The 24,896-nt window shown below is 38.4% G+C and overlaps 1 protein-coding gene across 1 annotated transcript in view; it reads left to right on the forward strand.

Annotated features, from left to right (window-relative positions):
- The first annotated feature begins 22,333 nt into the window (after positions 1-22,333).
- Positions 22,334-24,896, forward strand: part of EPHX2 (epoxide hydrolase 2) — a 63,338-nt gene continuing 60,775 nt past the window's right edge. The window contains exon 1 of the mRNA XM_070932189.1: positions 22,334-22,478. Within this exon, the coding sequence (XP_070788290.1) occupies positions 22,372-22,478 (107 nt within the window). The 5' untranslated portion in view covers positions 22,334-22,371. The remainder of the gene's footprint in view (positions 22,479-24,896) is intronic.

The following is a 24,896-nucleotide window of genomic DNA, read 5'->3' on the forward strand; positions in this document are numbered from 1 at the left end:
GCGCCACCTCGGCTCCTTACTTGGCCAGTAAAGAATTCTATTCTATTCTATTCTATTCTATTCTATTCTATTCTATTCTATTCTATTCTATTCTATTCTATTCTATTCTATTCTATTCTATTCTTTTCTATTCTATTCTATTCTATTCTTTTTCCAGGAAACCAAGAAAAAACCAGGAAAAAGACGGGGGAAATGTAATAATTGTTCTCTCTCCCTCTCCCCCTCCCTCCCTCTCCCCCTTGCTATTTTGTTCAATCTTTTTTTAAAATGTATTTCTCAATTTCTGAATTTCATGAGAGCAACCACACAAACTTCTGACAGTTATGAATTCTCACAAATGTCCACACAGCATGCTTAACATATACAACAATCCTTTATGAACAGAGAAATTACTCCACCTAACCCTAAATTTTCTAATCCAGCTTTCCCAGTTTTAAGAGCTTCTAGATGTATTGGACTGATCCTGAACTATAAAAGATCTCTCTTGTTGTCAGAGATCAAGGAGGCATTCAAGATGAAGGTGCAATTGTGGTAATGGGGCAAGAGGAACTTCCTGTTGATCACTTAATTTTGCAATTGAGGCTTTGCAACTGCAAGCAGTGTTGTTGTATCCTTGTGCTAGAGTAGGGAAAGGTCATTCAAGGCAACAAATACTGTTTCCAGAAAGACAGTGATTCACTGCCTTGGGTTTCAAGAGTGGACAGTGTTCTCATTATAGATTCCAGAGTTGCCCACCTTCCAGATCTTGGGATTCCCATCACACTGGCAAGATTAGGTAGAACCTCAATACAAAATTGCCAGCACACCAATAATTAGGAATTGGGCAGGCAACAGAGACTGCACCATGATATAATTTACTTGGACTTCAGTAAGACATTTGATAAAGTAGACCATAACTTACTACTAGATAAAGTAGAAAAATGTGGGTTAGACAGCATCACCACCAGATGGATTCATAACTGGCTGACCAACTGCACTCAACATGTAGTCCTCAATGGAATTGCATCTACATGGAGGGAAGTATGCAGCGGAGTACCCAAGGCTCTGTTTTAGGCCCAGTACTCTTCAACATCTTCATCAATGACTTGGATGAGGGGATAGATGGGGAACTCATCAAATTTGCAGATGACTCCAAGCTGGCAAGAATAGCCAACACTCCAGAAGATAGGCTTAAGATACAGAAGGATTTTTTTTTTTTATTGTAAAAGTTTTACCATTACATTTTCACCCCATTTTCACCCCCCTAACCCACCCCAACCTCCCCAAACCCCCCCTCCCTAGCCCCCCCTAACCCTCCCCTCCCCCCCGGACTTCCATAGAATGTACCCCAACATTATCCCCTTTGTATAAAAAAAAAAAAGCCTTGAACTCTAAACCCCCCCCCAACCCCCATATCATTTTTCATCTTCAGATAATTCAAATATTTCTATCTTAATATAATATAATATAATACTATCTTAATATAATACTACTTTCAGTGAAAAGCTATTTGATACTTCCTAGTTTGATATTTGTTCTGCACATAATCTATCCACTTTTTCCATTCACATTCATAAGTCTCTTGCGAGCGGTCTTTTAAATATGCTGAAATCTTCGCCATCTCAGCAAAACTGGCCATCTTCAAAGTCCATTCTTGAACAGTAGGCAAAGCTTCATTTTTCCAATATTTACCTATCAACAATCTCGCTGCTGTAATCATATACAAAATCAATTTTGTTTCATCCACTGTAAAACCCTTAACTATACCCAAAAGAAACAATTGTGAAGAAAATTGAATTTTTTTCTTCAAAACATTCTGCATGACCCACCAGATTTTTATCCAAAAAGCCTTAACTTTCTTACAGGTCCATCAAATATGATAATATGTAGCATCTGTACAATCACACCTCCAACATTTTGGCTGAACATTAGGGTACATACACGACAATTTCTTAGGATCTAAATGCCATCTATAAAACATTTTGTAAAAATTTTCCCTCAAATTCTGCGACTGTGTAAATTTAGCATTCTGAACCCAAATTTTCTCCCATGTTTCCAACATCACTGGTTCTTCAAAATTTTGTGCCCACTTAATCATACAGTCTTTAACTAGTTCAGTTTCTGAGTCCCTTTCTAACAAAACATTATAAAGTCTTTTAATATGCATTGGACCTTTCTCTTTTATATGTCTAACCAGCTCTTCCTCATGCAACATAATACCAATTTTTTGGTCCTCTTTCCATCTCAATTGTAATTGATTATATTGAAACCAAGTTAAATTAATCCCTTCGTCCAACAGTGTCTGTAAAGTCTTCAGCTGCCATCTGCCCGCATCTGTAAAAAGAACCTCTTTGTATAAAAACCCCCCGAGTGACATTATATTTATATTCCACATAATATGACCAAGATCCAGCCATAGCGGTATTTTGTAATCCCATTTGAATCGGTGCTTCTTCCAAACTCTCATCAAAGAATCTCTAAGTATATGGCTTTTGAATACTTTATCCACTTTGTTGTCATAGAATAAATAAGCATGCCATCCAAATTCAAGGTCAAAACTTTCTATATTCAATATTCCAGTCTTTTTCCTTCCAAACCAATCACTTGCTGAGGTTAAAGCTGCTGCTTCATAGTATAACTGTAGGTTTGGAAGTTTAAGACCTCCCCTTTCTGGAACATCTTGCATAATTTTCAATTTCACTCTCGGTTTTTTCTCGTTCCAAACAAACTTATTCACTCCAGTTTGCCAAGCTTTCAATTGTTTATCACTTTTAAGCACCGGAATCATTTGAAACAAAAAAAGAAATCTTGGCAAAACGTTCATCTTAACTGCTGCTATTCTCCCAAGTAAAGACAGCTGCAGTTTTTTCCACATCTCCATATCTTTCTGTACAACTCGCCACAGTACTTCATAGTTATTTTGAAACAATTTAATATTTGATTCTGCAACCTGAACTCCTAGATATTTAACCTTTGGTACAATCTCAAAACCTGCCTTATTTTGAAGTTCATGTCGTCGATCTTGTGTCATATTTTTAACTATCATCTTAGTTTTTTTCTGATTCAATCTAAAACCTGATACTATACCATAATCTTGTATAATGTCTTTCATCTGGATTATTGATTCCATCGGCTGTGTTAGGGTAACAACCAGATCATCTGCAAATGCCCTTATTCTGTAATCCTCTTGCCTTATCACTATACCTTTCAAGTTATTCGAATCCCGTATTGTGTTCAACAAGACTTCTAATGCTAAAATAAATAACAATGGGGATAACGGACAGCCTTGTCTGGTCCCTTTTTCAATATTAAACTCTGATGTCAAACTTCCATTAATAATAATCTGTGCCTTTTGTTCTTGGTAAATTGCTGAGACCGCCTGTATAAATTGGTCTCCAAATCCCATTTTTCTTAAAGTCTTTAGTAGAAAATTCCAGTCCACTCTATCAAAGGCCTTCTCCGCATCCAAAAAAACCAGCACTGCAGAGATCTGTTTATTCTTCTCAAGATATTCCAATAAGTCTATAACTTGCCTTACATTATCCTTCATGTATCTGCCTTCTATAAATCCCGCTTGGTCATCATGAATCACCTCTTGGATTACTGGCATCAGTCTGTTGGCTAATACTTTTGCATAAATTTTATAGTCATTATTTAAAAGAGATATTGGTCTATAATTTTCCGGGTTTTTAGGACCTACTTGTTCTTTTGGTATCAAAGTGATATATGCTGATTTCCATGATGGGGGTATTTTACCCCCTTGTTGTATATTACAGAATAAATCTCTAAGTTGTTCCACCATTTCTGCTTGTAGAGTTTTATAATATACTGCAGTCAATCCATCTGTTCCAGGAGCTTTAGCTGTTTTCAGTTGTTTAATTGCTGCGATTATTTCCTCAACAGTTATAGGATAATTCAATCTTTCTTTTTGTTGGCTAGTAATTTTTGAAACTCTTTTCTCTTCTAGATATTTTTCTATAAATCCATTCTGTATATCATCTTTAGCATATAATTTAGTATAATAGTCTACAAAAACTTCTTTAATCAATTTTTGTTGAGAAATTTCTTTCCCTCCAATATCAATACTCTCAATAGTCCGCAAGCTCTGCTTCTTCCTTAAAGTGTAAGCCAACCATCTTCCCGGTTTATTAGCATTACAAAACGTATTATGTTTCGCATATTGTAAATTTGTTGCAGCTTGCTCCGCCAAGAGCATTTGAAATTGATCTTTCAAAAGTTTTATAGCACCAGATATTCTTTCATCTGTTGGGTTTTTAATGAGTAGCTGTTCCTTATTCTTTATTTCTACTTCCAATTCGGATCTTTTCTTTTGTCGATTCTGTTTGTGTTTAGAATTCATATAAATGAGTACCCCTCTCATACACGCTTTACTCGCATCCCATACAATTTCAATTGGGGTACCCTTATTCAAGTTCATCTCAAAGAATTCTTTCATCTGTTTTTTAAGTTCTGTTATATTTTTTTCATATCTAAACAAATTTTCATTTAGTCTCCATGACCTTCTCTCAATCTTTCCCATCTCAATTTCTATCCATACAGAACTATGATCGGTTAAAGTTCTTGGAAATATCTTTGTTCTTTTTGTTTTAACAAGTAAATCATCTGATAACAAGATAAAATCAATCCTGGAAAAAGATCTATGTCTATCCGAGAAAAAAGTATAGTCCAATTCTTTTGGGTTATAAATTCTCCAAATATCTTTTACTTCCAAATCTTCTTTCATGTCAAAAAAAGTCTGTGGTAGTCTGAGCCTTACTTTCGCCAAACTCTTTTTATCTAGTTTAGAATCGATTACTCCATTCCAATCTCCCATTATTAAAATAGATCTGTAGTCCCATTGCAATATTTTATTATGTAAAGTCTTATAAAAATGATCCTGTTGTTGGTTCGGAGCATAAATTCCAATCAAAAGAATTTGACCGCTTGCCGTATGCAATTCAATTGCGATAAACCTACCACCTTCATCTGCTTCTATGATTTTAGCAGACAATCTTTTATTTACATAGATAACCACACCATTCTTTTTTTCCGAGGTTGAAGCTATAAAATGTGTTCCTAATTTAGAATTTATCAAGTATTTATGATCTTGAGTTCGAATATGAGTTTCTTGTAAACAAATTATGTCATTATTAAATTGTCTCAGGTATGTAAATAACTTCTGCCTTTTTTGTGGTGAATTTAATCCGTTAACATTCCAAGATAAAAGCCTAATTGTCATCTTGACCTTTCTGAAGCGATGAGCTGCCTTGCCTCGCTTCTTCTGAGGTCTTCGGCCTCGCTCCCCCCATGGCTTCACTTTGCGTGGTGCTTTTAGCTCCCCTTTTATGTTGACTTTCTTGTTGTTGTTTTTCTTTTATTTGCTTAGAAATTGCACGAGTTATGCGCTGATCCTTAACTTCAGGAATCCGAGCTGGATCCAAAGCAGCATCTCTTGTTGACAAAATTGGTGAAGATTCTAACAGGGATTCCTCCATAAAACCTCCTCCTCCAACAGCTCCCTACATTTCCACTAATTCCATCTGCTTGGACTGTTGTTCCCTCTCATGCTGAGGTTGCTTTTCCTTGTCACTTTTTGTCTCCAACATTGTGGATGTACGTGGGGATGATGATCTTTCTTTGAGAATGTTATAATAAAAATATTCCGCCTTCTGGAAAGTATTCAATCGATGGCTCTCTCCATTATATTTCAAAATTATACCAGTTGGGGCATCCCACCGGAATGGTATATCTTGCTTTTGCAATTCATTCACTAGAAACCTATATTCTTTTCGATCTTTTAACATCTTAGGTGGTAATTCCTTGTAGATTCCAATTTGAGCTCCCTCCACTTGCACAGAGGAAAGAAAGGATCTTTGCAAAATATCATTTCTTATTCTTCTGTCAGTAAAATATATCACCACATCTCTGGGCAATTTTCTTTGTCTAGCCACCCATGAGTTCACTCTGTAAATTTTGTCTATTTTATAAACCACGTCAGCTGGGTCAATTTTTAACAATACAGCCAAGGCATCCGAACAAATCTGTCTCAGATCTTGCCTATCATTCTCTTTTATTCCTCGAAGCCTTATAGCAAATTCCATGGACCGAAACTGTATCATTGTAATCTCATTTTCAACTCTCTGCACTTTATTGTCCACATCAACAATTTTAGAATCAGTATCCTTCATTTTGACATTAACTTCTGATTTAAATTCTTCCAGTTTGGAATCCACTTTGGTAATGGTTTCTGCCAAATCAGAAACCACATTTGACAATTTGTCAGACACCTTGTCATAATTTTCTTTCATTGCCTCTTTAAATTCATTAATTTCTTTCTTCATTTCCTGTTGTGATTTTTGAAATTTATCATCCAGAGCCTGGGTAATAAAATCTTTCAAACTTTGTACATCAAAATCCTTTCCCTCACTCTGCTGACTGGGGGGGGGGTTGCTGTTCCGGTTTGTGAGTGGGAGATCCCTCCCCTGCAACCTTTGCTTCCTGTTTCTTTGAAGCCATTCTGCCACGTAAATTAACTTTTCTGAAAAAAGGAAGTCTTTTTTTTTTTTTCCCCTTTGCACCTCCACAAAGTCCTTTAAAAAAGTCCCCCAGATTTGATCAAATTAGAAATTAAGTAAGCTGGAGCAAGCTCAGGTTTATTTTAAAAAGGAATTTTTCTTCCACTCTTCTCTGTTCACTTGCTACAAGCAATGCTACAATGTAGCTTGTTAAAATAGCTTTGCGAGATCACTCTCCCTTTCAGCTCATTAACACTGGAGCGGCGCCATTTTTTCAAGCCGTTTCCGCTCGCTCTAACTTTTCCCAAATCAAAAGTTCAAAAACAGGAAAATACTTGCAGTTTCTTGGTTTAGGGGTTGAGGTTGTGTTGTAACAAAATTATTTTTTTTTAAAATGTTTGCTGCAGCCGGCTTGCTCTGACAAGCAGAGTCGTCCCACGCCGTCCGGAGTCTCCGCAAGTTAAAAGGGAGCCGCGCCCGTTCCTCCCCAGTAGCAGACTTCTGGGGGTTCACGGGGGCTCAACCTGCCTCTTGCTTCCCTCTTCTCCTCAAATCCTCAGGATTTTGGAGTTTTCAAGCCGCTCCCCTCACTCGGAGCGGCTCTACAGGCGGCGGGGCTGGCGGTCCTTCAGAGGCGACCGTCTTCGCCGGTGGCAGACAAACCCGGAAGCCCGATACAGAAGGATCTTGACAGACTTGAACATTGGGCGCTATCTAACAAAATGAAATTCAGTGGTGAAAAAAGTAAGGTTCTACATTTAGGCAAGAAAAACAAAATGCACAGGTACAGTATATGTGGTAACTTGCTCAATAGTAGTAACTGTGAGAGGGATCTTGGAGTCCTAGTGGACAACCATTTAAATATGAGCCATCAGTGTTCAGCAGCTGCCAAAAAAGCCAACACAGTTCTAGGCTGCAGAAACAGGGATAGAATCAAGATCACGTTAAGTGTTAATACCACTTTATAATGCCTTAGTAAGGCCACACTTGGAATACTACATTCAGTTTTGGTCACCACGATGTAAAAAAGATGTGGAGACTCTAGAAAGAGTGCAGAGAAGAGCAACAAAGATGATTAGGGGACTGGATACTAAAACATATGAAGAACGGTTGCAGGAACTGGGTATGTCTAGTTTAATGAAAAGAAGAATTAGGGGTGACATGATAGCAGTCTTCCAATATCTCAGGGGCTACCACAAAGAAGAGGGAGTCAAGCTATTCTCCAAAGCACCTGAGGGTAGGACAAGAAGCAATGGGTGGAAACTAATCAAGGAGAGAAGCAATTTAGAACTAAGGAGAAATTTCCTGACAGTTAGAACAATTAATCACTGGAACAACTTGCCTCCAGAAGTTGTGAATGCTCCAACACTGGAAGTTTTAAAGAAGATGTTGGATAACAATTTGTCTGAAGTGGTGTATGGTTTCCTACCTAAGCAGGGGGTTGGACTAGAAGACCTCCAAGGTTCCTTCTAACCAGTGGTAGGATTCAAGTAATTTAACAACTGGTTCTCTGCCTTAATGATTTCTTCCAACAACCAGTTTGCCTAACTGCTCAGAAAGTTAACAACCGGTTCTCCCGAAGTGGTGCGAACTGGCTGAATCCCACCACTGCTTCTAACTCTGTTATTCTATTATATGATAAGTGCAGAAACACAAGTAAATACCAACACTTGTTTTATTTCTGTAAATTTGGGGAAGCTACTAAGAATCTTAGAACAGCAGTTTTCAATTAATTCAATTTTGTCTTTAAATGAAGAGATTGTTTACTCACAAGCAAGAGGCTATGATATCCTTGCAGTGCCAGGATGTGGCTAATATCAGGGCCTAGTGCTAGTCCCTGCTACTACTAGTAGAATTCCTCAAAAGCATAATCACAAATAGAAGACTTCCTGATTTCTTAGTAGTCCAAGAATGAATGAAACTGACAAGATGCTTATAATAGCCAATGCAATTTCTTTTTTTTCCCCCTGCTTCTTTGTATTTAGACCAGCAACATAAGTTTGTTTTAGCCTTTCCTTGGGTAATATTTCCTTGCCAAAATTGTTCTTTTTGTGCTTGAGCAAACTCTGCAGACTCTTAATAAAGGCATTCGACACTTCACAAATTGTATCTTGATTGCGTAAATGGATGGACCTAAACCTCATCACTTACGCAGCTGAAAAGAAAGAAACCGAAGAAACTCACAAATGTTGTTCTAACAAAGCTTATCCACTGATCACAAACATGCTACTTAGTAATCCATTTGAAGACCTTGCTCAGTACGGAGGTCAAACTGATAACTCTGCAGTTATCTCCCTCCTCCTCCTTCCCTGTTTCATGACTTCTTCTCCTTCTTCCTTCTTCCTTTCCTGGTATTATGCCCGAGCAGAATACTAAACAAATTAGTAGAGTCGATCTGAAACAAGCAGACCCTGCATTTGCGGGGAAAATACGAAGAAATCTGGATGGCAATTTTAGCAAGTCTTGCCCTCTGTGGTGACCGTGGTTAAGAATGTAAGCTCAGCCGGATCAAACCTTCACTTTACAACATAGAATAATAGACTTTGAAGGGACTTCTAGTCCAACGTCTTATTCAAGCAGGAGACCCTATAACAAGGATCGGCAACCTTAAACACTCAAAGAGCCACAAAGGTCCTAACCAGAAGCCCCCGTTCAATTCTGGAGCTGACCGGAAGTCCAGTTCCCCCATCATAATCTCCTCCTAGCACGGCATCCTTTTTCCTCTGCTGACTAGAAGTCCATTCCCCCACCATAGAGCCTCCTCCTAGTGCAGCATCCTTTTTCCTCTACCTGTCCTAACCGAAAGCCCTATCAGTTGTGGAGCTGACCAGCAACAGGGAGCCGCAGCAGAGGGATGAAAGAGCCACATGCGGCTCCAGAGCCACAGGTTGCTGACCCCTGCCCTATACCATTCCAGACAAATGGCTGTCCAGTCTCTTCTTAAAAACCTCCGGTGATGAAGAGAAGGAAGAAATTGTTCTCTCTTATCTTTTCCTTGTCTATTCTCCACTCCAATACCCTTGGATAATGGCATAACCCAAACTAGCTAGGGCTCCATTGCCTTTCTGAGAGAAGACAGACACAAAATAGGAGTTAAGAAGTTTAGCATTCCCTCTATCATCCATTCCTAGTTCCTCACTTTGTCCTCATAATGGAACTATATATTCTTTAGCTTACCTTTTATTTCCAAAAGAACTGCTTTTTGCTGGCCTGCCAAAAAGAGGCTGTCCATGTCTTAATCAGTACACATACTGCAGCCAAAATATGTGGAGTCTTAATTGTTCATTCTTCCAAAGCAGTGCAAATTGGCAGTTTTGTCTAGTTTGGCTCAGATGTTATATTATTTCCAGGGTCAGTGATTTGATCAGTTAACTTGGAAGCCATGGAGGTAATCAGCTAACAGCAGCTTTCAATCACGAACCAAATGTTCGTATTTCCTTTTTTTCACCCCCAGCTCTCTCCAGCATAATGCCAAAGGGGCTGATGTTGGCAACATGTAATTGCTGCTTATGTTGTACATTGAAAATACTTGGCTTTCATTATGACTGGGAAATCTACTGTGCAACTCCTGATTCTAAGAATAGATTTCAATATGAGCATGCTTCCCATGTATCTGTTCAGTGAAATGATTCTTTTTCTGAGCTGTAGGTCTAGACTGGAACGCTCCAGATGTCTGCTAGGTAGCAGCAAATATATACAGGAAGTTGAAATTCTCTACTGCCATCTAAAGATAATCCGTAGTTTTGTGGTCCAGTAGCCATAGATTTTTTCAATATTGTAGACCAGTGTTTCTCAACATTGGCCGCTTGAGAATGTGTGGACTTCAACTCCCAGAATTCCCCAGCCAGCAAAGCTGGGAGTTAAGGTTCACACATCTTCAAGAGGCCAAGGTTGGGAAACACTGTTGTAGACTATAGAATTCTTGAATCCAAGTCCTATGTGTCTTAGGAAAAACAGCGCATTGAATTGTGGGAGACTTGGCAGAATTCTGAGTGCTTGATGGATGATTGAACCATTTCCTCAACATCCCTAGCTAGGATGGCTATCCTGGGAGCATCTAAGCTGGCTAATACCAGAAAAGGCCAGTACTGTACTACTTACACTTCTGGATTTGTGGCTGTCTGACTGTACTCAAATCCATTTAGGGCCAGTTTGAACAGGCTGAAAAATACCGGTAGCTTTTATCCATGGGCTGTCAGACTTCTGAACGCAACATAACATCACAATTACATTTAATATTTTATTTTATTTTTTATTTTATATCAAATTTATATACTGCCCTTCTCCCTGAGGACTCAGGGCGGTGTACAGCCAAATAAAAACATAGACTACAAACATTAAAATACTATTAAAAAGATATATATAAATTTGGCCCTGTAATTAAAAAACAATGATAAACCAATTAAAAACATTTAAAAGTGTAAAGCCAGCCAGGCTTGCTGAAAAAAGAAAGTTTTAAGGGCACGGCGGAAGGCACTGAGGTCTTGGATTCTCCTTATCTCTGGGGGCAGTTGGTTCCAGAGGTTAGGTGCCCCCACAGAGAAGGCCCTCCCCCTAGGGGTCACCAGCCTACATTGCTTGGCTGAAGGCACCCCAAGGAGGCCCTCTCTGTGGGAGCGCACAGGTCGATGGGAGGCCATCGGTAGCAGCAGGCGGTCTCGAAGATATCTAGGTCCTATGCCATGGAGTGCTTTAAAGGTGATAACCAACACCTTGAAACGCACCCAGAAGACCACTGGGAGCCAGTGCAGCTCATGCAGGAGAGGTGTTGTATGGGAGCGCCATACACCTCCCGTAACTACCTGCACGGCTGCATTCTGGACCAGTTGGAGCCTCCGGGTGCCCCTCAAGAGGAGCCCCATGTAGAGAGCATTGCAGTAGTCCAGGCGAGAGGTGACGAGGGCATGAGTGACTGTGCGCAGGGAATCCCAATCAAGAAAGGGCCACAACTGGCGTATCAGGCGAACCTGACAAAAAGTTCTCCTGGCCACAGCCATCAGATGTTCCTCCAAGGACAGCTGCGTATCCAGAAGGACTCCCAGATTGCGAGCCCTCTCCGAGGAGGCCAAAGACTTGCCCCCAATAGTCAGAGATGGAGTCATCTGACTATATCGGGATGCCGGGAACCACAGCCACTCAGTCTTGGAAGGGTTGAGTTTGAGCTGGTTTCTCCCCATCCAGATCCGCACAGCCTCCAGGCACTGGGACATTACTTCAAGGGCATCGTTGGGGTGGCCTGGGGTGGAGATGTACAGCTGGGTGTCATCAGCGTACTGGTGGTACTTCACCCCAAAGCCACGGATGATCTCACCTAGCGGCTTCACATAAATGTTGAACAGAAGGGGCGAGAGGACCGACCCTTGAGGCACTCCACATATGAGAGGCCTCGAGGTCGACCTCTGCCCCCCTGCCAACACAAACTGTGACCGGTCGGAGATAAAGGAGGAGAACTACCGTAGCACGGTGCCCCCCATCCCCAACTCTTCCAACCGATGCAGCATGATACCATGGTCGATGGTATCAAAAACCACTGAGAGGTCTAACAAGACCAGAACAGAGGAGCAACCTCTGTCCTGAGCCCTCCAGAGATCATCTACCAACGCGACCAATGCCGTTTCCGTGCTGTGCCCGGGCCTGAAACCCGACTGGAACAGATGTAGATAAGACGTTTCCTCCAGGTACTTGAAAGCTTTGCAAGTTGACAACCACACTCTCAACAACCTTCGCCACAAAGTGAAGGTTGGAGACAGGACGATAGTTGGCTAATACTGCCGGATCCAGGGAAGGCTTCTTGAGGAGAGGCCTTGATGAGAGAGAGAGGAATATGATAGACTTGCAGGGCCAGCGCAACATGCAACATGTTCATACCAATGTAATATAATATAATGTTACATACATATAGGCAGTGGTGGGATTCAGCCAGTTCGCACCACTTAGGGAGAACCGGTTGTTAACTTTCTGAGTAGTTTGGCAAACTGGTTGTTGGAAGAAATCATTAGGGCAGAGAACTGGTTGTTAAATTACTTGAATCCCACCACTGCATATAGGTATATGGGAATATGTGTTAATTATTATTTACTTCGGTTTATGGATTCTATTTCTTTCATTTATTAAGTTATTGAGATGTATTTTGTGTTTTTTGGGGGGGCTGCACTGAGGGAGGCTCATTCAATTTCATTGCACACATGTTGTGCATTGACAATAAAGGTTTGATTTGATTTGATTTGATTTTGATTTGATTTTTAAGAGAATTCTAAAGTTGTACTAATTCATCAAGATTCTGTCACCCAAATAAGTTTTTCTGGTCTTTTCCAGCATGAATTGTTTGACGTGGCTTCTGATTTTAAGATTGCTGTTTTTGTGACCTTGTTTTTGTACTATAAGAATTTTTGCCTTCAGTAGCCGTGACAAAGAGACACTATTATGCAATTTCTACTAGCTTTTAATTCTACCTGCAGTTTCTACATTTCATTGCCCTTTAATTAACTCTTTACATTCCTCCAAAACCATATGTGCGTGCGGAGTCACGATACACACACAACTATCATATATCTGTGCATTTTCCCCCTTAAGTGAAGAACTTTGCACTAGCCTCTGTTAAATTTTATTCTATTAATTTCAGCTCATTTCTCCAGCGTACCAAGACTGTCTTAATTTTTATTTCTGTATTCTAAATTATTAGGTATCCCATCCAATTTTGTATGATCTGATTTCCACCCTTCATATGGAAGAACAAAGTATGAAGGATTTCTTTCCTTTCAGTATGTATTGAATTGGAATAAATAAGGATGAAAAGAAATCTGACTCTAAGTTAGAAAATGTCTTTAGCTTAAGAACCAGAAACCTGATTGGCATTTTATTTTAGCAGACCCAAACAATTATCCATCTAATGTTTCTAACGCAACCTATTGTTGGAATTTTCTGCAGGCAAGAACCACAATTTCAACATTCAATGTACACAAAAAACTTCATTAAAAGTTCTGGGCTAAAGTAGATGTCACATGAATCACCCATGGTTATTAGAACTGCATCCACAGACGGAAGATAATCTATTCTTCTGAAGCTTGCAAAATTCCTACACTAGAGATTTCCCGCTTAGCCTTTGAATGGTATATTAGAGTCACCCTGGGCAAAGAAGCAGATTTTCATAGGACAAAAGAGTGATCTGATTTATTTTAATACAAACACATTTAATATGATCATTCCACATGTGCTTAATAATATTCCTCTTCTCTCCAGGGTTGTCTGCATCAATAAAACTAAAATTAAAATTCCTAGCTCACCATGACAAAAATTTCAACAAGCTTCAGTGCAGCTTCTGGCCTAAACGTCAATACAGCTTTTTTTCCAAAGACAGTTTATAAACTTTATGTACTTTCAAAGGAATGTTTGGATCTTCTGTCCCCAAGCCATCTCCTAGAAATCCTGTTATGTAAATTACTAAAGTCATTTGGGCTTACTTATTAGGCCCAAATGACTTTAGTGTATTCTCTTGTGTGTATGTTAATTCCATTAACATACACACAAGAGAAGAAGGTGGAGTACCTTATCCCTAGCACACATTCCAAGACTTGGAACTGCAGCTTCAACTTTGTGAGGTTGGAGTTTAGTGGAGTTCATTTTTCTTTTTTCAGCAGAATGCTAATGGCCAACCACAAACAATTTCTCTTTTGAAAACAAAAACAACATTCAGACACACATTGAGAAGAAACCGTCTCTTCATTTCCACCTTTCCAACAGGTCTCATAACATTGTCTTTGTGAACTAGGGACCAATAAGTTGAGGTAACCAACTATCCAACTGTGTTGCCCAAGCATCCAGTTGTAGGAAAATTGAAGGGGGAAAAAAATGATATTAAAAAAGTGATCCATTACTTATGAAACTGCTTTCTTGCTTTTTAAAAAATGCTAAAGAATACGGGTTAAGAAGAATACTTCAGGTAAACAACTAGCTACACAAGTAGTGTCATCGGAAGAAAGCTTACAGGTCATGAGTCTGAGTTGGGTTTCATCTCAGAAGTTCCAGTTAACATGTATTTGACAAAGCATGAAAAGGTTGATCTGAATTCTATGAAGGATGGAGACAAAATCTTAAGAGAATCATTCCAGAAAAAGACTTACATTGTAGAAAGCATTGCTTCAATGGAGCCTATTAGACCATTTAATGAAAACTCAGAAATAACATTGGCTTCAAGACCTTTATGTCTAAACACTAATGGTAAGTGTCAGATGTAAATGCCTTATTCTCTAATGTGTAAATAGTATATGAACGGGGTATCAGGGGTTAACTTATTCTTCACTTCTTAATGTATTCGTAATTCACCACTCCCATATATAGCTCCACCCATTGTATATATAAGGAGCTACCTTCACCCTTCTCCTGGCTTCTATCTGTGAATATTCAGTGAATATAGAATGCCTATTGTAAATAAAAGGAAATATATTTAAACCTTTAACGCTTACTAATCTTATTGAGTCTGATCCTGAAAATATTGCAACAAGCTGGTAGCAGAGGATGGTTAATTGACTCAATAAAAACTTAAAAATGTCTAAGAAAGATAGGCCCAACACCAGGGCCTACAGCAAAGAAATGGAAACAGAACAAGAAATAATCAACGAATCCACAAACGCAATTTCGAGAGAATCCGAAGAATACACCACTGAAGACGAAGAAATAATAGATGAAAATGATGACCAGGAGGAAATCGAAATAGAGAATAACGAACTCAGGTCAGAGATATTAAAACTATTAAAGAGCCAGAAGAATGATGAAAGCCTCATCGCGAACCTCCAAGACATGCTGAAGAACAGCGGAGCAGCGAGAGAGAAAAACATCACTAATGAGAAGTCTAAAGACCCAAAAATAGTGAGTGATATGACTGCAGAGAAAGTCATTGCGAAGAAGAAAAACGGTGATCCCGCGCGAAATTTTGAATGGCAGCCATCTTGGTTTCAACAGGCCTCCAAGGTGAGCGAAGCAGAGCCAATCAAAAAGCTCAATTCAAAATTTCTGGCGCGAAAAGCATTATCAGACAGCGAAAATAAAAAAGAAGATTCAAACACCTCAGAAGAATCAGAATCAGAAAGTGAAGATGATTCAACAAACTACCAAATAAAATCAGCAATGAAAACGCTTTTTGCTGCATTTGGGCCAAAACTAAAAATTACTAAAAAGCTAACGAAGAAGCGAGCGAGCAAGCCAATGCCTCAAGACCTGCCCGCTCCCATCCTAACTACGAGAGCGCCGACGCCCGAACCCAGAGAGCCCTGCCGATACCGCCCTACGCCACAGACCGAAGCAAGCACCAACGCCCTCAAAAGAAGAGGAAGAGCAGCCGCCGTCGTTAAGACTCCCAAAATCGAACCAGAGACCGATTCGTCTGAGGAGGAGCAGAACGAGCGAGCCGCAATGAGGAGAACCTTCCACGACGACTCCAAAGAAGAAATGGACAACGCGCATGCGCAAAACTACGCAGACGATCTGGGAAGACATGAACTAGCGAGAAGACCGTGCAGGCTCGTTGCGAGCATCCCCACGCCGTTTTGCAATTTTCTCCATTTACGAGACCACGGACTACCTCAGGTTGTAAGTAATGGACCCAATAATATCGGAAATTTACCCAGTGACTTCCCAAAGCTAAGGGTTGATGGCATTAATTTGCAAGAATGGTATCAACAGCTCCAGGTTGTCTTTATGAAGGAAAACTTACTGTTTTTTATCACTAGTCCCCCAAAAAGACCTTGGACTCTAAAAATAGATTGTTTACACCATAGAGCATTTTTCTTAATAATATCTAGTGTGTCTCCTGCAATGTATCACAGCATTAAGCCAAATCTGACTGTTTCAGAAATTATTCAATGCATGTTTAATTTGTTTCACAGTGACAGTGTAGCTACCACCACAAGGATGTCTAAAGATTTCTTTTCATCTAGGGTGAAACCAGGGGTTTCCATAAGTGAGCATTTAATATCTTTAAACAAAATAAGAGCTGAGCTGCATTTGAGGGGGGAGGTGATTTCAGACCAAACAATGAAAAGTGTTATTATCAACTCACTTGATCCATCATGGGACAATTTTATGTCACATTTAGACACAATTAATCTAGGATACTTATCCATAGAAAGTCTATCCAATAAATTGATAGCAGAAGACAATGCAAGAAGGAATCGTTCTAACAATCACACAGAACACAAACCATATAGGAAAGTAGCTTTCCAAGAAAGATATAATGAAATATTTAAATGTCACAATTGTGGATCCAGGGAACACAATAGAAGAGATTGTCCCAAAATTTCAAAGGACAGACATAGGTCAGAATATAGAAACAAATACAACTATAGACATTCTTCTATAGATAGACACAGATATAGAAGCCCACCAAATTACAAAGAGAATAGAGGGGGCAGAGATAATTCAAAGGATAGAAAATCTGGTTCACTGAATGGATTAAATAAACAAGACAACACTAACATACAGCAAAATGAGAACAATAATTGGCTTATTGATTCTGGAGCAACTAATCACACCACTAATAACAAAAATATATTGTCTTCATTTGCAGAAGACAAATTTGTAATAAAGGTAGCTAACCAAGAAAAGGTTCAAGTATTAGGTAGAGGGAATGTAACCTTGCCTGGTCTAGGAAAAATAGAGGGGGTATTACTAATACCTGAAATACCTCATAACATATTAAGTGCCATAAAACTAAGTAGAGATTCTGACATTAACATTGTTTTTTCAAAAGGAAAAGCGACTTTGGAGAAGAATAAAATAAATATAGGCACTGTGATGATTAAGGGAGGCCTACCTTATCTGATAACAAAGGAGAAATGGCTACATAACATTGATTCAAATATGGAAGATTGTATTGAAGTAGATGATGAAAATATTAGCAACAGTGACAATGATGAATGTAAAATATCTCATGATCACATAGATACACACAATGAAAAAAAACCAAAAATAGGTAAGCCAATTCATGATGAGTGTGCTCACATCTTACATAGGAAGTTAGGACATGCCAGTTTTCCTGTAGTACAAAAAATGGCTGAACACGCAGAAGGTGTTAAAATAAAAAATTGTGAAAACTATTTAGAATGCTCAGTATGTAAATCTACAAAACTAAAAACTAGTCCCAGGCCAAGAAAATCTACTAGATCAACTAACAAAATTTTTGATTTAGTACACATGGACTTAGTTGGTCCATTAACTCCATCAATCACTTATAGAAAACGTTACTTCCTGACAATAGTAGACGATTATAGCCGCTATGGGTTTGTTTATACATTAAAACACAAAGATGAAACCTTTCAAAAATTTAAAGAATTTTACAAACGCATAGAAACACAACATAATATCAAAATAAAACAAATCATGACAGATAGGGGATGTGAATTCATGTCTAAAGAATTCTCCCAATGGTTAAAAGACAAAGGAATGTTACATTACACATCTAGTCCATTTTCTGCATTCCAGAACGGGATTGCAGAGAGGAAGAATTCTACATTACAAACCATGATTAGATGCACATTGGAAGATGCTGGCTTAAGCAAACAATTCTGGTCAGAAGCCTTACATTATTCAAATTACACACAAAATAGAACCTGGTCCAGTATTGTAAATAAGACACCATATGAAGTGATGTATAATAGGAAACCAAAATTAGCACACATGCACATATTTGGAGTCACTGCAGACGTACACATACCTAAGCAGTTGAGAAGAAAGGGAGAAAACGTATCCAGAAGACTCAGATTTATGGGATATGAGACTGGCACTAAAGGGTACAGATTCATTGATAACAATAACAAATTTATAGTCTCCAGAACAGCTGTGTTCCATGAACAAGCCAACTGGTCTAAATTACATCTTAATGAAATATTTCCAAATAAATACAAAGATACAAAATCTCATGAGAAAGGGGCCATAGAAAAGCAAAATATCAACAAATATAAAAACAAAAACAAAACTTGGACAAATAGCCAACACAAAATAAAGACAGACACACTAACAAAAAAGGAAGCAAGATATTTGCATGATAACGATAGTAAACCTGAAAAAACTGTTAGAAACACCAGAAATCAAATGCCAAATAAATACAAGGATTATATAATGCATATGGATGGTGAGCCAACAACACCTAATACATATGAAGAAGTGTTAAAACTCCCTCATGAAGAAAAAGAAAAATGGGAATTAGCGATGAAGAAAGAGATGGAAAGTTTACAAGGATTAAATGTATTTACACCTGCAATTGCACCTAAAGATAAAACAATTATTGGTACCAGGTGGATATATAAAATTAAGAACTTAGAGGGAGGCAATACTCTATACAAAGCTAGACTAGTTGCACAAGGTTATGCACAGAAATATCCGGAGGACTATACTGACACGTATTCCCCCACAGTAAGAACAGAGAGTGTCAAAACAGCTCTAGTGGTAGCATCAGCACTCAATCTTGATGTATTTCAATATGACATACAGACTGCGTATCTACACGCAAAACTAGATAAGGAAATATACGTAAGAGCACCTCACAGTCAATACACAAACAAAAATGAGATTTGGTTGTTAAACAAGAGTTTATACGGGTTAAAACAATCTGGTAAACGATGGTATGATTGTTTAGTAAAAGTACTTAAGACCATGGATTTCAACGCTACCACTGCTGATAACTGTTTCTTTGTCAAAAAGGGTAATGATTACATTGAATTTGTATTGATTTATGTGGATGACATTTTATACATAGGAAAACATAAAGAGAGAAGAGAAACTTTTGTAACTAAGCTAAATGAACATTTCTCGTTGAAATCTCTAGGCAAAGTAAACAAATATCTTGGTGTTCAAATTAATAAGACCAGAAGGGGATTCAAACTTACTCAGAGAGATAAGATCATAGAACTTTTAAATAAATGCAATTTAAACAATGCCAAACCTTGTGATACTCCTATGCAAACTGATTTTCTAAGAAATACTGATGAATCTTCCCCCGAATTCAAGGATAACACATTTTATAGATCAATCATAGGTTCACTTCTTTATATATCTAATTGGACAAGACCAGATATCGCCTTACCACTCAATTTATTATCCAGACATGTCAGCAAACCAACAATGTATCATTGGGAAGCTGTTAAAAGAATTTTAAGATATCTGAAAAGTACACTAGACTTTTGTTTAATGTTAGAACCTAATGATAATAAAGAACCAAAGCTTACATGTTACGCAGATGCGGACTGGGCTGGAGACACTTCATGTAGAAAAAGTACATCTGGTTATATATTTCTCTTAAATGACTGTCCAGTTTACTGGTACACTGGTAAACAAGAACTAGTGGCCACTTCAACGACAGAAGCGGAATATGTTTGTTTATCCAAAGCTGCAAATAACCTTGTATGGTTTAATGATTTAATTTCAGATGTTTGGAAAAAACCTGCTTTGCCTTTTGTTATGCATGAAGACAATAAAGCAGCCATTGAAATATCTAGATCTGATGCCATTGGACAAAGATCTAGACACATAGATATAAAATTTAAACATGTGAGACAATTGTCTCAGGATGGATTTATTAAAGCAGTACATTGCGATACTTCAGAACAATTAGCTGACATATTGACAAAGCCTTTACCTTCTAAGCAGCATAAATATTTAACTTCTAAGTTGTATGTTTTGTATTGTCCTGAATCTGAATGTAATTGGTGTTGCATAACGAATCGGCATTTAGAGGGGGATTTGTCAGATGTAAATGCCTTATTCTCTAATGTGTAAATAGTATATGAACGGGGTATCAGGGGTTAACTTATTCTTCACTTCTTAATGTATTCGTAATTCACCACTCCCATATATAGCTCCACCCATTGTATATATAAGGAGCTACCTTCACCCTTCTCCTGGCTTCTATCTGTGAATATTCAGTGAATATAGAATGCCTATTGTAAATAAAAGGAAATATATTTAAACCTTTAACGCTTACTAATCTTATTGAGTCTGATCCTGAAAATATTGCAACAGTAAGAATATGGAAAGCTGATGAGCCTGAACCCTTTATACAAGAAGGAAAATATGATTCAGTAAATATATTGGAAACCTGGTGAATTCTGATGACTGGACTATAACCATTGAAGGACATAATTTGTTCAAAGGGAATAGTTATAATAGAAATAAAGGAATATTTGCGATATATGTTAAATCTATTCAGAAATCCAAGTGAATGAATATAGTGGTACTGATGGAATTAAACATCAGTAAATCTGAAATTTGTACCTGGGAAGATTCTAGAGTAGATCAGAAGTTGAACCATTGAAAATAATTGGGTAATTATCCAGAGATCAGAGTGGATTTTTAAAAAATATTGCCATATTAAGCTTACCATGTTTTTTTTTTAATGAATAAACTACCACAGTAGATGGTGGAAATGCGACATACATAGTTTATGCTATATGTTTTTGGCAAAACATTTGTCAGAATAATTTATGATATTGTATCTAGCTTTGCATATCATTTAAGTTAATATTCATCAGTGTTTCCCTAACAAACATGAGTGGTACTGAATGGGCTACCATTCCTGGTTCTTGGAGTCTTTAATATTTTTATTAATGCCTTGGGATAGAAAGTGGGGGGAAACTGTAAATGACCAAAAGGCTGGCTAATACTAAATACCACTAATAAAAATAAAATTAAAAACTTTGTTGATAGGTTAGAAAAATGGGCTGAAAGTCACCGAATCAAACTTTACTAAGACAAATGCAAAGTTCTTCACTTAAGAAATCAAGTCCAGAAATATAAGATCGTGGTTACTGAGCTTAGTAATAATCCTTGTGAAACAGATCTTGGATGAGTATTTGATCGTGAGTGAGCCATATGTGTGGCTGCAAAACAAGCAAATGCAGTTTATTCCTAGGTCAACGGGAATACAGATGTAAAATCACAGGGGGACTTAGCTTCAATTGACAATGTGGTAGTCAGATTTCAATGAGTGTTGTGTTCAATACTGAACAATAAGTAAAATCCAGACTTTTCTGAACAGGTTGAACAAGTTCAGAAAAGAGGGAGAAGAACAATCAGATTCCATGGAGTCTGTAGACACTAGGAATATTTGAAAAGATTGGATTGAGGGATATAGCACCCTTCAAAAGGCTACCACAGGGAAGAAGATTAAGACCTGCTCTACTCCCTAGAACAGAGGTCTCCAACCTTGGAATTCTCCGGGAGAATTCCGGAATTCTGGGAGTTGAAGTCCACCAGGCTTAAAGTTGCCAAAGTTGGAGACCCCTGCCCTAGAATGTAGAAAAAGAAACAATACATTTAATTTTCCAGGAGGAGGATTGTTAAAAAAAAACACAAAAAACTCTTAACATACAGAACAGTAGAACAGAGTATATGTTGGAGAATGAACCTTTGCCATACTACTAAGGGAAAAAGTTAGGTAGCCATCTGTTGAGACCCTTTACTGTAATGTGGACATTTGCCACTGAGCAGAAGATTCATGGCCAACTCCATGAATCAATCAATGATACTTATGGAACCTTCATTTCAGAGACAAAGCACCACTGATTGGTAACTGACCCGATAAGCACCAACTTTTGTTTCATGCGTTGCTTATAGGCATCCAATTCATGGGGAGAAGGAAATCGCTTGTATTGAATGGAGGCGCTAGGACCCAGAACATTTTCGAGAAAGACCAGACCTATCGTCTCTGGTTTGAAAGAGATCGCTGTGAACCGCCGGGGGCGTGGCCCAATGAGTTCCTACACAGCGGGGAGGTGTGGCCTGCGGAAGGGCGTGGCTTGTGTTATGATTTTTTTTTCTCCCTTAAGCGAGAGTACAATACGGTCCTGTAAACTGCTTCAGAGCGTCTGGTCTGCGGCCTCGGAGAGCCATGGAGGGGAAGCGGCCGCTAGTAGTCTTGTTCGACCTGGGCGGCGTCCTTCTGGATAGCAGTCAGACACTTTTCCGAACTCTGGAGAAGACTGTGGGCTTGCCTGGGTGGGTAATCGAAGGGAGTAGAAGTGGTGATTGGGGGGGGAGGGGTGTCTGCGTGCCCGTCCGATTCTCTTCCTGTGTCTTTACCTACGACGTCTTTAGCAGTGCGTGTGCTGCGCCCGCCCGCAGTTATGGTGCAAAACTTAATTTCTGCAAGTGCAGTTGGCTTAATAAAACATAAACGCCCGTGGCGCTTTCTCCATGTACTACAAGGCATGGAGGAAAAGCTTTGCTGTGGACGATTGACTTTCACTGAGTATACGCAAATGGGTTTTCGAATGGGTATTTATTCAAAAGCTCCAAGTGTTAAGACACTGACAATGTTAAGTTCAGTGTGAACTTCACCAAAGTCTCTGGGTGAATGGCGATTTTGAGTGTAGGAATACGAATTTACAGAGCCGGATCAATGGATACTTTATTCATTGATCTGCAGCATTGAGAGAACCAATGTGTGCAAGTTCTTCGGGATTTTGAGGAGTTTTAAAATAGGGGAGAGGAATTCCGATGCCGTCTTGCAGTTAGGATTATTATTATTATGCTCAATGTAAGCAAAGGCGTTGTGGCAGGTAATTGTTATTTTTATAGTGTCACTGATGTGTGTGATGCATTATCCAGATCAGGGAAACAAAACCACGTGTCGGAGAATTTACTACTGCTAGAAACTATGTATGGAAAATGAGAAGAAAAGTAAACCAAGAAATAATGCACAATGTTTGTACTTGTGGTTTGTCATGACAGACTGTTCGCTAATTTATTTAAGACTTATATGCTGCTTTTTATTGTAAAAAATACCAAAGCAGTTTACAACCATTATAAAAGCGGTTGATTGAAAAGACAATTATATATTTAAGTTACTGCTTTGGTATATTTTCAACATCTAGCAAATAATTCTGATTTTGTGAACCCCTGAGAGGCTCTAGGGAGACCCTCGGAGCTCCTTGGACCATGCTTTACAAAACATGGGATGTACTTTAAAATATCTGGTGCCAGTTTCAGAACTTTCTAAGCTAGTTAATAATTATTATTTCTCCTGTATATTGATTCCCACAGCTTATTTTGTTAGCATTATGGTAATCAAGGCAGGTTTTATAGTATTGCAAAACCATCAGTTTGGTTAATACTTTCCTGATACATAATGCACTAGTTGTTGCTTTTCCCATGGGTATTATGTATAACAGCTCAGTTTGGTAGAACATTATTATCCTTATAATAATGCATAAGAGTCAGATCTGCCTAAGACAGGTGAAATCCAGCAGGTTCTGACAGGTTCTGGAGAACCGGTAGCGGACATTTTGAGCAGTTCGGAGAACCGGTAGCGGAAATTTTGAGTAATTCGGAGAACCGGCAAATACCACCTCTGGCTGGCCCCAGAGTGGGATGGGAATGGAGAGTTTGCAGTATCCTTCCCCTGGAGTAGGGTAGGAATGGAGATTTTGCAGTATCCTTCCCCTTCCATGCCCACCAAGCCATGCCCACAGAACCGGTAGTAAAAAAAATTCGATTTCACCACTGGCCTAAGAAGAGATGACATTGGAAATTGGGGCTTGAAATTCAATGACCCTAACCCTACATTGGTCTCCTAAGCAATAAGCTCTACCAGAGTTTACTGTAGGATTTCTGTATGTAAAAGACTCTTTTTACCAAGAGGGCTTATGAACAGCTTTCCTATCCTGAAAAAGTAAGAATAAAGTAAATTGAAACTAGATAATTGCAGGCTGCTTTAAGAAAAAAAAAAAAAGTCCATTCATAGTACAGGTGGAGGCAGGATTTCCCATTCAGAACAGATTTACTTTAATTGGCTTCATCTAAATTCCTTCCAAAGAAATATGGCCGTCTTAATAATCCAATAGAGACAAATCAAAGATATATTTTTCTAGCTTAACATAAAGCGTGTGATCATAAGGATATTAAAGAATTGTATGAACTTGTTCCACATTGAGAATAGGATCCTCAGAGTAAATTAATAAATCAGCCAAATAAATTATTAAAAAGTTATTCAAAAGAACATAAAAATATTCGTAAATCACATGAAGACCTAGACAATTTTTTACTAACCCATAATTCATTGCTGTAATGGGTATTCAAATTTCCCATAATAAGAGTTGAAAGCAGTTATACATTAACGATCCTCTTTAATGCAAATTATCAAGAACCAACCGAAGGCGTTGAGAAGTTTTCTTGGGACCAACCAAAAATAGCACAAAAAGTGCAAAGAAGCATTTTATTTTATTTATTTATTCATTACATTTATTTATTTATATTTCATATTTCTTAACCATCCATCTCCCTCAGAATTTTTTATTTTTTTCATTTATTTTTATTTTTTACTTTATTTGCTGCCTATCTCACTTGAGTTGCCCCTCTTGAGGAAAACTGCAGAGATGTCTCACTTAGCAACATAATTTTTGGGCTCAATTGTGG

Source organism: Pituophis catenifer, unplaced genomic scaffold, assembly GCF_029215685.1.
Source record: "Pituophis catenifer annectens isolate HBS135680 unplaced genomic scaffold, rPitCat1.0.hap2 SCAF_1, whole genome shotgun sequence".
Classification (NCBI taxonomy): Eukaryota; Metazoa; Chordata; class Lepidosauria; order Squamata; family Colubridae; genus Pituophis; species Pituophis catenifer.